This window comes from Anser brachyrhynchus (assembly GCF_964034855.1).
Source record: "Anser brachyrhynchus genome assembly, chromosome: 23".
NCBI classification, from domain to species: Eukaryota; Metazoa; Chordata; class Aves; order Anseriformes; family Anatidae; genus Anser; species Anser brachyrhynchus.
The window spans coordinates 4,386,136-4,399,228 of NC_137716.1; the positions used below are offsets into that span (position 1 = coordinate 4,386,136).

Below are 13,093 nucleotides of genomic sequence, written 5' to 3' on the forward strand. Positions count from 1 at the left end.
TAAATCATTCACATGCAGTTATGACCTTTTTCAAAACCATACTGACGCATGGTTGTGTCATCAAGATTAAACTTTTCAGAATAACATTCAAAATGATGTTCTGCTCTGGCTTATGTCTCTAATCTTACTGTCTTTTTTACTAATATGTAAATGACTGATGCTGGAAAATCTTGTTGCTTTTTCTTCTTATTGTTGACATGTAATATCTCATCTCTTTGCCTTTGCAGGCAATGCATTTGGTTTATAGAGCTCTTGAGAAAGAGCCAGTTCCTTCACTGTTACCCCCTTCTCTCATACCGCCTTCTAAAAGAAAGAAGACGCCCGTCTTTCCTGGTGCAGTTCCTGTTCTCCCTGCAAGTCCTCCACCAAAAGATAGCCTGCGTTCCACTCCATCTCACGGTAGTGTAAACAGCCTGAACAGCACAGGGAGTTTGTCTCCCAAGCACAGCATCAAACAAGCACAGGTACAAACAAAATTTCTTTTTGGTCTCTTCCTCGTGTAAGCATTTTTTCTGAAAATGTTTGTTGTTTGGAGGATTTGAGCAGAGAGAATGACATAAGAACAGAAGAAGAATATGTGAATTTTAGTCACTATGACTATGAGGTGTAGCAAACTTTAAGGAGAATTTTCATTTTCCATAGAAAGGTTTTATTCATGTATCTGCTTTAATAACAAAGAATTAATTAATCTGCCTTATAAAACTCCCGTGTAGAGCTTTGTTATTAGCTTGGGGACTTAGTATACCTAGTTGGGTCTGTATTACCAAAGAATTAGTGGGTTTTAGCTGATGAATTTATTAAAATTTATTTTGTATTATTTATTATAATATGAATTTACTAAAATTCATAATTTGGATAAAAAGTGTTCAGCTAAAACATTCATGGGAAAAGGGGAATTACTTGTTTACCAGATTTGATTGTATGAGATGTGCTCAGAAAATCCAAATCTGATGAAAACTATATATACTCAGTGCCTCAGTAAAGATTATTTATCTTCTTTTGACTGAAATATAAAACTTTGTTTTACAGCCATCTGTGAATTGGGTAGTACCGATGTCTGAGAAAGTGCGATACGATGACATTTTCGTAAAAACAGACACAGACATGGATGGTTTTGTGAGTGGCCAAGAAGTAAAGGACATCTTTATGCATTCAGGTCTATCTCAGACTCTCCTAGCACATATATGGTAAGAATTCCCTAGTAGCTGTATTTTTGCAATTCACTAAGGCAGTTTATCCATCCAGAATTGTAATTCTAGCACTAAAACAAAACAAAAAAGCCCATCAGACTCCTTTACTCATCTTGTTGCAGTATTACAACATGGGCTATATGAAAAAACGAGGGAAAAATAAATTCTCACATTGCTTTCTTGGAAGTGGGGTATAGATATAGGTCAGACTGTGAATTGTGGTTGTTTTTTGTAGTTCTATTAGTAGTGCTAATAAGAACTTTCTCATAGCAACACTGTTCTGTTCAGCTAAGTCTAATAATGCTGCTCTGTTTATGGAACTCTTTCACTAGAAAAAGCAAGCTCTGATGAGGCTGAATCAAAATAAAATTACATATATATTTGTATTTCAGACTTCTTGGTTAAGAAGTATGCTTCCCATGTTTATAAGTATGATCTATTTTTTACCAGGGCTTTGGCAGATACAAGACAGATAGGAAAGCTAAGCAAAGATCAGTTTGCACTAGCAATGTATCTCATTCAACAGAAGGTCAGTAAAGGGATTGATCCTCCACAAGTGTTGTCCCCAGATATGATCCCTCCCACAGAGAGGAACACGCCTATACAGGTAAGTCACTGATTGTTTGTAGATACACTGAGCTTATGTGCCTTGACAGTAGCGGGCTTTGAGTATTAGTCTTGTAGTATGTTTATTTTGCAATAATATGGTAAAGAATTGCCTTTTTTTCTTATCTCCTCTTACAGAGTCTTCTTTCATGTTTCAAACTATACGTACATTTAGTAAATAAGGAACAATACAGTAGTATATTTCATAAATAAATGAGTAATAACTCTGAGAAAAGCCTAGCTTGAAAAATACTTCTTTGTCACAAAGAAGTTTTTGTAAACTTCTTTAGGGAATGGTTAAAAGATGTCTTAGTAGCCTGTCTCTGGCTGAGGTCAGTACTACATTCCTCCTGTTAAAATGTAAAACTCTTTTAAAGGGAAACTGAAGGGTAATGACTTCTTAGTTTCTGGTATCTGGTGGTTGACTCATCCCTTGTCCCATGACAGCCCATAGTCCTATATCCATCACCGTTAACTACATATTATTGGTCGTAAGAGCATCTAATCTTTTACTGAATCCTGCTTTGTTTCATTCCTTAATAGTATGTCACTGTATTTCTGAAACTTCTGTTAATGAGTACTTCTGTCATGTCAATCCATTCACCTTTTCTATAAATTAAGTAGTATTTTCCTTTACTTCTTTTACTTTCCCTAACCAGAAAGCTTTTGAGCCTCTAAATATATTTTTGTCGTTGCTATTGCTCTGGTGCTTTTAAGCTTTTTCGTGTATCCTTTTTCTATAGACTCTGTCAGGTTACTTGACCCCTGTAGGAACTGAGATCTCAGCACTAACAGAAATGCGCCGTGTGAGTAATTGTAACGTTGCAATGTTATTTATGTACTTATAACTTCAAAAATGTTTTTATTTCTACACCTACTCTCTCTTTGCACTTTCTGTACTTTCCTCCTTTTACTATGCTATTTAAATATGGTAAGTCTCCTGATTTATCATACTAGCAGTGAGTTCCATGTTGCAATTTTTGTTTATTTACGGGGACTTTTCAAAGGATTAGAAATCCTTTTCAAAATAATGTCAAATTTTGTACCAAATACTGAGATCCTTTCTTAATAACTTGACAATGTTTTTTGCTTAAAAGGCAAGGGAGATTCACAGGGAGAATAGTGTGGCATGCTCAGTGGTTATTGTGTAATGTTTTGATATCTTCCACATGATTTTGGAATTGCATATCATGATTGTGTTTCACCTTTGTCTTCAGCCTTTGTAAAGGAAGTTCTGTTCTGACTCTGCCTTCTAATAGACTATTTTATTCTTAATAGGATAGTTCAAGTTCTGTTGGATCAGGAGAATTTACAGGGGTGAAGGAGCTGGATGATATTAGTCAAGAAATTGCACAGCTGCAGAGGTAATAGTTGTGGACGATTAACAGAAAATCTTGGAGTAGGAGAACCAATTAAGTATATAGTTCTCATGTCTGTTACTTTTATTTTCTTTTAATCAGTTTGTTACTGCTTGTCGTTGAAGTTGGTGGTAAATCTCCCAAAGATACCATACAATTAGACAGTTTTGCAAAGCCAGCCTGGAGTCTAGCAGGTGACTTCAGAAGATTAATTATCGAATTTTTCTTATTTTGTAAAAATAATTGATATGTACACACCTTTACTCCTTCAAAGAATGTATCAGAATGAGGGCTGGCATTTTTGTTTGTGTGGTGTTTCCAGAATAACATTTAATTGATTCTTGCATGTATGTGTGTGTTGTATTACTTAACCAATCATGAAAACATTTGCTTGTTTATCTTACAGAGAAAAATATTCTCTAGAGCAGGACATTAGGGAAAAGGAAGAATCAATCAGACAGAAAACCAATGAAGTTCAGGTAAAAACTCTTCTGCTTATAACTACAGATTTTTATTGTAATCTAGAATAATATAGGGGTAATAAAGCATTCTTTCTTCTGTCTTACGTTGTTTCTGGGCAAGTCTCATTGTGTAGGATTTTCCTCTAAATTATAAAAGGTGTTTATTTTCCTGTTCCCCATCAGAAACATTTTCTTCTGATGCTGGTTAATACAAATAGAGGATGTTGCATGTATGGTTTTAAATATTTTTTCATTAGTGCTTGACTGGCACTGTAATGTATTACATCATTATTCAAAATGTATTGTTTTTTATAGCAAGGGTAACTCAATTACATGTGTTCTGCATCACAGTCTCTTTCCATTTTGTGGGCACTGATTTGTATGATGTCTTATACAAGTTCCTGCTGAAACAAAGCATGCACATGCAGGAAATAGTCTATATGACATAGAAAATCTTGTGGAGTGTGCCAACCTGTTTCTCTGTGATTGATTATTCCTGTAAGACAAAAGCTTAATAAGTTAAACTGTGGAATTTTCCTCAGGAACTGCAAAACGATTTAGATAGGGAGACAAGTAACTTGCAAGAGCTGGAGGCTCAAAAACAAGATGCCCAAGACCGCCTGGATGAAATGGACCAGCAGAAAGCCAAATTGAAAGATATGCTGAATGATGTAAGGCAGAAATGCCAGGAAGAAACACAGGTGGTGAGTGCATGTTAATCCTCGAGGTGCTCAAGTACATCACATCTTTTGCTGAAGGAAATACCATTCATTTCATAAATAAGCTTGATTTATTTATTCTTTTTTTTTTTTTTTAACCATAAATAGCAATTTCCACACAAAAGCAGAGGTCCAAGAAAGGATTTTGCTAGCCTGAATGCCTTTCATAAGGTTATAAATGTGGGATTGAACCAGATGATCTCCAGAGGTCCCTTCCTACGTAAATTACTGCTGCTCTGTAAATGTATGAAATATTTATTCAGCCAGTTAGAATAGTTGAAAAGCGTTATCCCTGACCGATGAGACAGCCCATGGGCAGCAGTGCGTATTTTTTACTGTGAACCTCATGTCAGTATTCTCAGTTAAAGTTAGGTTTTCAGGGGTTACAACTGTCAGTATAGTTAGCGTGTTATCTTCATGTAGAAAATCAGCGTCTAAAGTAATACAAGAAAGTGGAGTAGAGTCATGTGCAATGGTATAAATTTAACTCTTATCAGAGTTTAAAAAAATAGCTTTATAATACTTGATAATATTTGAATGGAAAAGGATCCAAGTTCTGAAAACTAGAGTTTAACCATTTAAGAAACACTTTGATTACCTTTATGATTTGCGTGGTATTTTTGTAATTTAAGATACTAATATTTCTTAGTTTTATTGCACATCCTCCATGCTTTTACCAAAGATTCTGTGTGATGTAATAAGAAGCATGCAGTTCTTCAAATGACATTCTTCATCTTGTGTAGCAGTTGAGAGCTTTGTATTATTTATAAATTCATAATGTGTTAAGGTACATTTACTTGAAATTTCTCTCTGATTTTTGTAACGTTTTGTTTCAGATTTCATCACTGAAAATGCAGATTCAGTCTCAGGAATCAGACTTAAAATCACAGGAGGATGATCTTAATAGAGCAAAAGCAGAGCTGAATCGCCTCCAGCAAGAAGAGACTCAGCTAGAACAGAGTATCCAGGCTGGAAAAGTACAGCTTGAAACAATAATCAAATCTTTAAAATCAACACAGGAAGAAATAAACCAGGTATTCACCGTAGTTTGTATGACATCATTTTTGCTTTCTTGAATGCTAAAAGTTGAACATCAACTAGAAAGATGACTTTACAGAAGAGGAAAAAAATACTGGTGCATGAAATAAGCCTTTATGACTGGTTATTGAATGAGTAACATACTGAAGTGTTTTCTACCGCTTAGGCAAGAAGTAAACTTTCTCAGCTTCAAGAAAGTCATCAAGAAGTCAATAAGAGTATAGAAGAATATAATGAAGCTCTCAATGGGATTCATGGTGGTAGCCTGACAAATTTAGCAGACATAAGTGAAGGCCTTGGGCAGACAGAAAGAAGCAATTATGGAGCTATGGTAAAACTTTTTATACTGTTATTTTGAATATTTTACTATTTGTAACATACACCTAATCTAAAATCATTAAGATGTTTGTTTAGTTGACTTTTGGGATGTTAGCAAATACCATGATTCCTGTAAGGTAGAAATTTCCAGTGCAAGGCAAAAATTTTAATGCTGGTGGGGAAAACAATTTTTTAACATAATATAAATATATATATATCATATATAGTGTATTAATAAGTATTCAAAAGACATGTTGTGTTTGTGCCCAGCGCTTTCTCTGTGAAAACATAATGCACAAAAAAAAAGAATGAGGATTAAGAACAGCAATGCGTAGAGATAAATGGTCATAATGCTCAATTTAGTGCTTCGTTTTTGTGCTTGCATGACTAATGTTATGCTTAATTTCCAGTGGAAACTTTCAGAATGTTTCTCTTATTTGTAAAACCTAAGAATCACTGGTAGAAAACTCTGGTGTATGTTCGTAGTAAATTTTTAAAGCATTGTGTCCCTTTCCTGTTTCTTAATACTTTCTTCCTCTTCCTCCTTTTTTTTCTTTCCTCTTTTTGTTTTGAGAAGTCTTAATTAAGACTTCTTCATTTGCATCCTGTAAAGGGATTACAGAAAACCCATATCTTTCTAGTGTTGGAGGCAGTATTGGTGGGGTTGGGGTAGTTAGTATGAGGTATTTCTTAGAGGTGAAAAGCTCCAGTTGTCAATGGAACTCTGTATACAGGTGCTATACACACATATGGCTACCGTGGCATAAACTGGGCAATGAAGAGGTTTTTTATAACTTGAGAAAGGTTTCGGTTGGCCTCTATTGGCAACCTCTTTATTATCCACAATACAAATTTCTTTCTGCTGTGTATTTACTTCTGCTTAGAAGCCACTTATTCAGAAAGCTCTTTAGGAAGTGAATTTTATTCAGAAAGTTCTTTAGGAAGTCACTTTTAGGATCTTTAAACAGGAACCAAGATAACATAGAATTTCTGCTAAATGGGTAGCTGAAGGTTTTAATAATGGTGAGTTGCTGTAATGTTTCTCCTCTTAATTTTTAGGATGATCCATTTAAGAATAAAGCCTTGATGTTTACAAATAACACACAAGAATTGCATACAGACCCATTCCAGTCAGAAGATCCTTTCAAATCTGATCCATTTAAGGGAGCAGACCCTTTCAAAGGCAGTAAGTGACCAATGGCCTACCTGAGACCTTGAAGATTAATTGTTGAGTAAATGATACTTTCAAACTTTTATCATCTTGCTAAATAGTGGATAAAACAAACTATTTTTCTATTCTGCATAGGTGACCCATTCCAGCATGATCCCTTTGCAGAACAACCACCTGCTCCAGCAGGTAATAGCCCTTATGATAACAGGACTGAGGAGACAAACAATTTGTAGGCAAATGCAAAGATGGATTGCAGGGTTTCCCTGGCTTCAAATTTTTGTTTTGCATGTGGGAACTTAAAAACCCGACCATATGGGCATTCAGAATCAATATGTTAATAATGTGGGTAACTTTTCATTAAGCAAAGTCTAATCCTATCAGATATTTACTGAAAATACATACTCATTACAACTTACTCTCTGTACTGGGTACTAACTATCTGGCAATTTGTTGGATTTATGGTGTTGTTGGTGTTGGTTTTAATAAGGAAAAAATAATCAGTGAGTGTGAGGTCAAATGTAGGATGGTTCATTACGGACTCACTTTGTTGTTTTGCTTAGTAGGTGCTACATCCTATTTACCTTTTAACATTCCTTCTAGATCCATTTGGAGGCGATCCATTTAAGGAAAGTGACCCATTTCGTAGTTCTGCCCCTGAGGATTTCTTCAAGAAACAGGTGAAGAGCGACCCATTTACATCAGATCCATTCACAAAACCCTCCAGTTTACCCTCGAAGGTCAGTAATTTATAAATTCACAGGCAATAGGTTTATTTACTGTTGACAAGCTAAAAGAAAAATATCACCAAATACTTTTCTCTTAAGTGATGGAAACACAGTTTATTTTATTCTTAATTAGCATGGATTTTTGGGGCAATCAGGAGCTTGTTCTTTTCAGTTCCATAATAATGATGTGTATTCATTATGAAGATGCAGATGGGTGTATTTTTTTTCTGTTTGCAGTTTCATACCTCCAACGTTCACTCATTCACACCATTACCTCCATTCCATCAATGCTTCTGTTTCACACAGTGAGTCGGATCAAGGAACTGATCTGGCTAAAGGATTATAGAACCAATACAGTGGAAGGACTGCACAGAACACGTTTGTCAAATGTATAGTCACAGTCACAGTTCTTGAGCTGTACTGGCATGTATGTGTGGTGTTTTGGTGGTTTTTTTTTCTACTCTTACAGAATTCATTGACTATTGCCACCCAAGCATTAGAACTACTATCAGTCAGTGGAAGGTTAGTTTAAGTCTATAGGTTTGTACTTAGGTAACAGCAGATTTTCTGTGCAGAAGAGCAGCTGCAAACACCATCAGTTTAAAAAGAGATTTGGGATATACAGTATCTCTGAATTACTGATAACGTAAATGTCTGATTTGAATATTCAGTCTCTGTTGCTTAAAGACTGAACACTAACGACTGAACAGAGGGTGGCTGGGTGCTGGAACAGGCTTCCCAGGGAAGTGGTCATGGCAGCAAGACTGTCGGCATTAAGCATATGGACAATGCTCTCAAACATATGGTTTGATTTTTTAAAAAATTATTATTTTTATTTTTTGGATGGTCCTGTGTGCAACCAGGAGTCGGATTTGATGGTCATTGTTGGTCCCTTCCAACTCAGAATATTCAATGATTCTAATTCTGAGTGTAATTTCTAATTTTGCCTTAGGAACTAATATCATTTGTGTGATACACTTTCACTTGAATGTGTTTTGCTTGTAGATACTTAGTTTACTTACTTTTGTTCAATGCTGTCAATAGCCAAATGGATTAATGCTACATATTTCATCTATTCATTCAATTTCATCCTCTCACATGTCCACAATAGAGTGGTCTGAAACTAGAAATAATTTGTCTTAAAGAAATAGATTTTTCTTTGCACAGAAAGACTAGTTCACAGTACAGCAGAACAATAATTATTTATATCTGTTCTTATTTAGTCTGACCCTTTTGAAAGCAGTGATCCTTTTACATCTTCCAGTGTCTCTTCAAAAGGTCCAGGTAAGAAGAACATTTTTTCTTGTGAAGATGAATAAGTAGGTATCTCTTTATGAATGAAAAATCAAATGTTAAAGTTGAGAATAAACAAAGTATATTGTGAACTGGTGGTAAATACTATTGTGCTCTTACTATGTTGTATGAAGATAAAGCCCTCACGTTAACTATATACTTGGCTCCTTTTTTTCTTTCAAATAACTGATAGAAAACCTGTTGCTCTGTGCAATTTTTTCTTAACATCACTTGGCAGGGTAAAATGCGAGTGTTTAATCACCTGCCCAGTTTCGTAACTTATTGGCAATAAGTTATTCAGAACTCTTATGTTTTATTTTAAATACATTTTTTTTTTTTTGCATCCGTTTCAGATCCATTTGGAACATTGGATCCATTTGGAAGTGGCGCTTTCAGTAGTGGGGAGGGATTTGCAGACTTCAGTCAGATGTCAAAGGTAAAGGTTACAAGGAAAACAACTGTCCTTTAAAAAAAATAAAATTGTACTTTTTTTTTTTTTGAAGGGTGTGATAAGATTCAAATTTTTGAGCTGACAACCCGTTTCTTCTGTGTTTATTCCAATTGCTCTCACCAAGTTCTTAGCAAAGTGTCCATCCATCTTGGGTACAGTGAAGTCTCACCAAGACCAGTAGATTCAAGGGGTGGGGAGAATCAATTTTTCACATACGTTTTCGAGTACCAGTGGAGCGAAAGAAAGAACTTGTAAGCAAAAGTAGTTGTTCCAGATAAAGGAAGTTTGGGCCCAGCAATATATTGCTAAGTTCGGAGGTCCACTTAGATGCTGCATCTCTCATCATATTCTAACTTGTTCTTAAACTTCTCCCTGAGTTTAGGAAACCAGGAAGGGTGGAAAACATTGTGTGCTTATATTTCAGTTTTGCACAGAATTGCTATTTCTCGGTTTATCGTTAAAAACAGAGTATATAGGGTATTCTAAATAGAGCTACGTCCTTACCTTCTTGTCTGGATAGTCATTCTGCTGTTAGTTTTCTGAGACAGACTTGTAGTTTACAGTTGCCTAACTTTTTACATTTTGTACCACAAGAACGCTTGAATATTGTAGAGTAAATGTTTACTAGAAAATATATTATCTTTTTGGCTAATTAAATATTTTGTATTTTTTTCCTAACTTTTCTTACTGATTTGTGGGATTTTTAGCTCCCCACTAGGTGGCAGAAGTCTTTACTGATATTGGTGTGTTTCGCTTGAGTTGGAGGCTTTAGTGAAGCTCTGACTGAGCCCTAACTTTGCCTACAAAGCTCCTTTTTCATTTCGGGATGATAAATTTTCCTTCATGGTATAGTTTTTTGTGCCTTTTTAAATTACTATTAGTCTTTTGCAAAAGCCAGGTGAATATAGGAAATATATTAAAATTATAAATTTTTAGAATTTTCCCTGAGCTTTTACAAAATAACAACAACAAAAACAGCAAATAGGCATGTGTAACTTAAGAAAAGCTTGGAAGAAGGCTGTCTGTTTTGCAAGCTACCATGTTTCTCCAGTTACCGCTTTGTTTCATGGTTCTGCTTATCACAGATTGAAGGCCACACTGTAGTATGACTGTTCATTGCCAACTAATAAAAATAGAGTTTTACTTCCTTTTATTTTTCTTATCAGCTTTTTGCTAGGAGTAAAAGTTCTAGAAGTACTTAAGTGATTAAGAGTGTAAATATCTTTTAGTGTTAATGAAATCCTAGTACCTCTGACAGTGGATGTTTGTATCTATGCTAGTGACATAAAAAAATGAGGTCAGACCTACACAACTGAAGTTAATGTTTTTCCATGAGTTAACTTGTAGCCTCTGTGAAACACCAGATTTTCTGCAATGTGCTTACACTCCTTTTGTTTTATTTTTTTTCTGTTGTAGTCAGTAGCTTCAGACCCGTTCACCTCCTCTTTTGGAGGGATGGGATTCTCAGATGACCCTTTCAAAAGCAAATCAGACACACCAGCATTACCACCGAAGAAAAATGTCCCTCCACGGCCCAAGCCACCCAGTGGTAAGGAGGTTTTCTTTCTTAATAACCAGTTCCCCCAATTTACTGTATATTCTTGGAAGTAAGGACAAGTTGACAGTCTTCTATCTCATATTTCAACCATGAAGGAAGGTATGAGATTATCAGTAAATTGGCAGGAATTGTCAGAAAAAAAAAAAAAAAGAAGAAAAAAAAAGACTGGAACTCTGGAACTGATTGGAGATTCAACTTCAACTTGTTTGCACTCCTAGAGCTGATTTGTCAAAACATTCAGATACCAGTGAAACTGTTTGAAGAACTGAAGCCACTTTAGAACTGTTAGTTTCAAGTCTACTTTTAACAGCAATTATGTAGTTCAGTTAATATTAGCAGTGAAAATTTAGTTGGCTTCCAAAAAAAAAAAAAGGGAAGAAGAGAAAAAAAAATAAAAAGAAGTTCAGGTTTCTTCTTATGAATAGGTACATAAGTTTTCACCAAACATGGTGGTCAACGTCTAGAATTTGGAAGGTTTTGTCTACCTTTCTACTGGTCTAATAGTAATACTACTGAGAATTGTCTACCTTTCTGCAGTTGCATTTTGGAGAAAAGCATGCACTCTGCACTCATCCTGTTTATAACAGGTATTGTTGTTCTGACTGGTTTTGCAAACCAGTTGTGCTAGAACTAGCTCCTTGGATAACATGAAACAGTGCTGTCACAGGGAAGTCCCATAGATTGATCCCAGGTTTGGAAAATACTGTTTAATAGAACAGAGTTATAAGCAGACCATTGCAGCAGCATTAATTTGTTCCTATTACTATGACTTTATTCCTCAAAAGATTATGATGCACACTAAAACCTTGAAGTCAAATGATGAGGTTCTATGTAGGTGAGTATTGATGAAAATTTGCCAGAAAATGCTCTAGGATTGTGGAAAAGCTCTTGAAGCAGTCTGTTCCATGCTTGCTTTGTGTAAGTATTTCCCACTTAGACATACTAGAGGGTATTTAGTAATTTGAAAAAGACATGTGATGTTGACAAATATCAACAAATAGGACACATGTCAATAGAAGCAGAAGTATAAAAGCTGAAGGTAATCTTACTTGCCATCACAAATGATGCTTTTTTTCTTTCTTTCGTTGGTTTTCAAGGGAGGTGTGTAAGTGACCATCTTTTTCTTTTTAGGAAATGTCTGCATAAAACAATTCAGTGTTTAAAGGGCCTCCATAGTTGAAAGAGTCAAGTACTAAATACACCTATATTATCTTTTTCATGTGGTTTCTTTGTATTTTTTGTTTGAAACATGATTATTCCTAGCAAATAGAGTGTTATACTAGCAGCAAAAATGGGCAATACATTCCATAGAATTAACTCACCTATGTATTTTTTATTGTTGTATTTGTCTCTTTTCAATCCTTCTTTTGTGCATATTGAAGAATTTTGGACATTTAGCTTTAATAATTTGTTTTGAATTTAGTTGTGTGCACTCAGCCTTTAATCCGTCTTTTCAAAAATTTGCTTAAATGTGTACTTCTCCCTCTCATTGGGAGACACAGTATTTTTAAGGTTCCGCTGCTCTACCAAAAGCAAATGTTGTTATGATAAAATAGACTGAGGAGGAAACAAAGCAGGTTTTTTTTAAAGCAAACGAGCCTCATGTGCTTATGCAGTTATACTCCTCCCTTCCTTCCACACTAAAGCAATCTTCAGTGGTTACTTAGAGCATGAGAAATTTTATAGTAATATACTGCGATTCAAACAAGAGATAGAAGCATACAAATATGTGTTAGAAATGGGAACACTGCTCAGAAAACAAACAACAGAAAAGAAACTTCCGTTGTTTCTTACCTTTCTCATTGGTCTGTTTAATTAAAAAAAAAAAAGTATGTGATAAAGATCTTGCTGAAAGATGGATAAATGTTAGTTATTAACAGACAAATCTATAGGTTGCCCTTCTGTTCCCAGTTCATACTTGTTTTGGTAAAACTTGTTGAAGGGTCAGATCTTAATATTGAAAATTCCTTGTGTGACTTGGTTGTTTTTTCTTAGGTGCAATAGAGATCTCACATAAAGCTTTACTTGTCCTCAACACTCAAAAATCAAGTAGAAAATACTAGTTAATATTTTTGCAGAGCTTTAAAGCTGCCTGATTTCCCAGAGTAGTAGTTGATATGGGAAACTAATAAAATCCATCAGGGATTGTTCCCAATTGAGTGCTTTTCAACATCCAGAGTTCGTTAGGACTTAAGTGACACACAA

At 35.1% G+C, this 13,093-nt stretch overlaps 1 protein-coding gene across 9 annotated transcripts in view; it reads left to right on the top strand.

Moving 5' to 3' along the window:
* EPS15L1 (epidermal growth factor receptor pathway substrate 15 like 1) overlaps positions 1-13,093 on the top strand; it is a 38,295-nt gene that overhangs the window by 10,356 nt on the left and 14,846 nt on the right. For 5 of the 9 annotated variants that reach the window (XM_080566063.1, XM_080566068.1, XM_080566062.1 and 2 more), the window contains 15 exons: positions 228-464; positions 1,030-1,187; positions 1,641-1,797; positions 2,540-2,602; positions 3,075-3,160; positions 3,561-3,633; positions 4,158-4,319; positions 5,171-5,368; positions 5,539-5,703; positions 6,750-6,876; positions 6,997-7,047; positions 7,462-7,598; positions 8,810-8,870; positions 9,233-9,315; positions 10,747-10,879. In XM_080566063.1, the coding sequence (XP_080422189.1) occupies positions 228-464; positions 1,030-1,187; positions 1,641-1,797; positions 2,540-2,602; positions 3,075-3,160; positions 3,561-3,633; positions 4,158-4,319; positions 5,171-5,368; positions 5,539-5,703; positions 6,750-6,876; positions 6,997-7,047; positions 7,462-7,598; positions 8,810-8,870; positions 9,233-9,315; positions 10,747-10,879 (1,891 nt within the window). The remainder of the gene's footprint in view (positions 1-227; positions 465-1,029; positions 1,188-1,640; positions 1,798-2,539; positions 2,603-3,074; positions 3,161-3,560; positions 3,634-4,157; positions 4,320-5,170; positions 5,369-5,538; positions 5,704-6,749; positions 6,877-6,996; positions 7,048-7,461; positions 7,599-8,809; positions 8,871-9,232; positions 9,316-10,746; positions 10,880-13,093) is intronic. The other 4 variants (XM_080566066.1, XM_080566065.1, XM_080566064.1 and 1 more) reach the window with 3 other exon arrangements.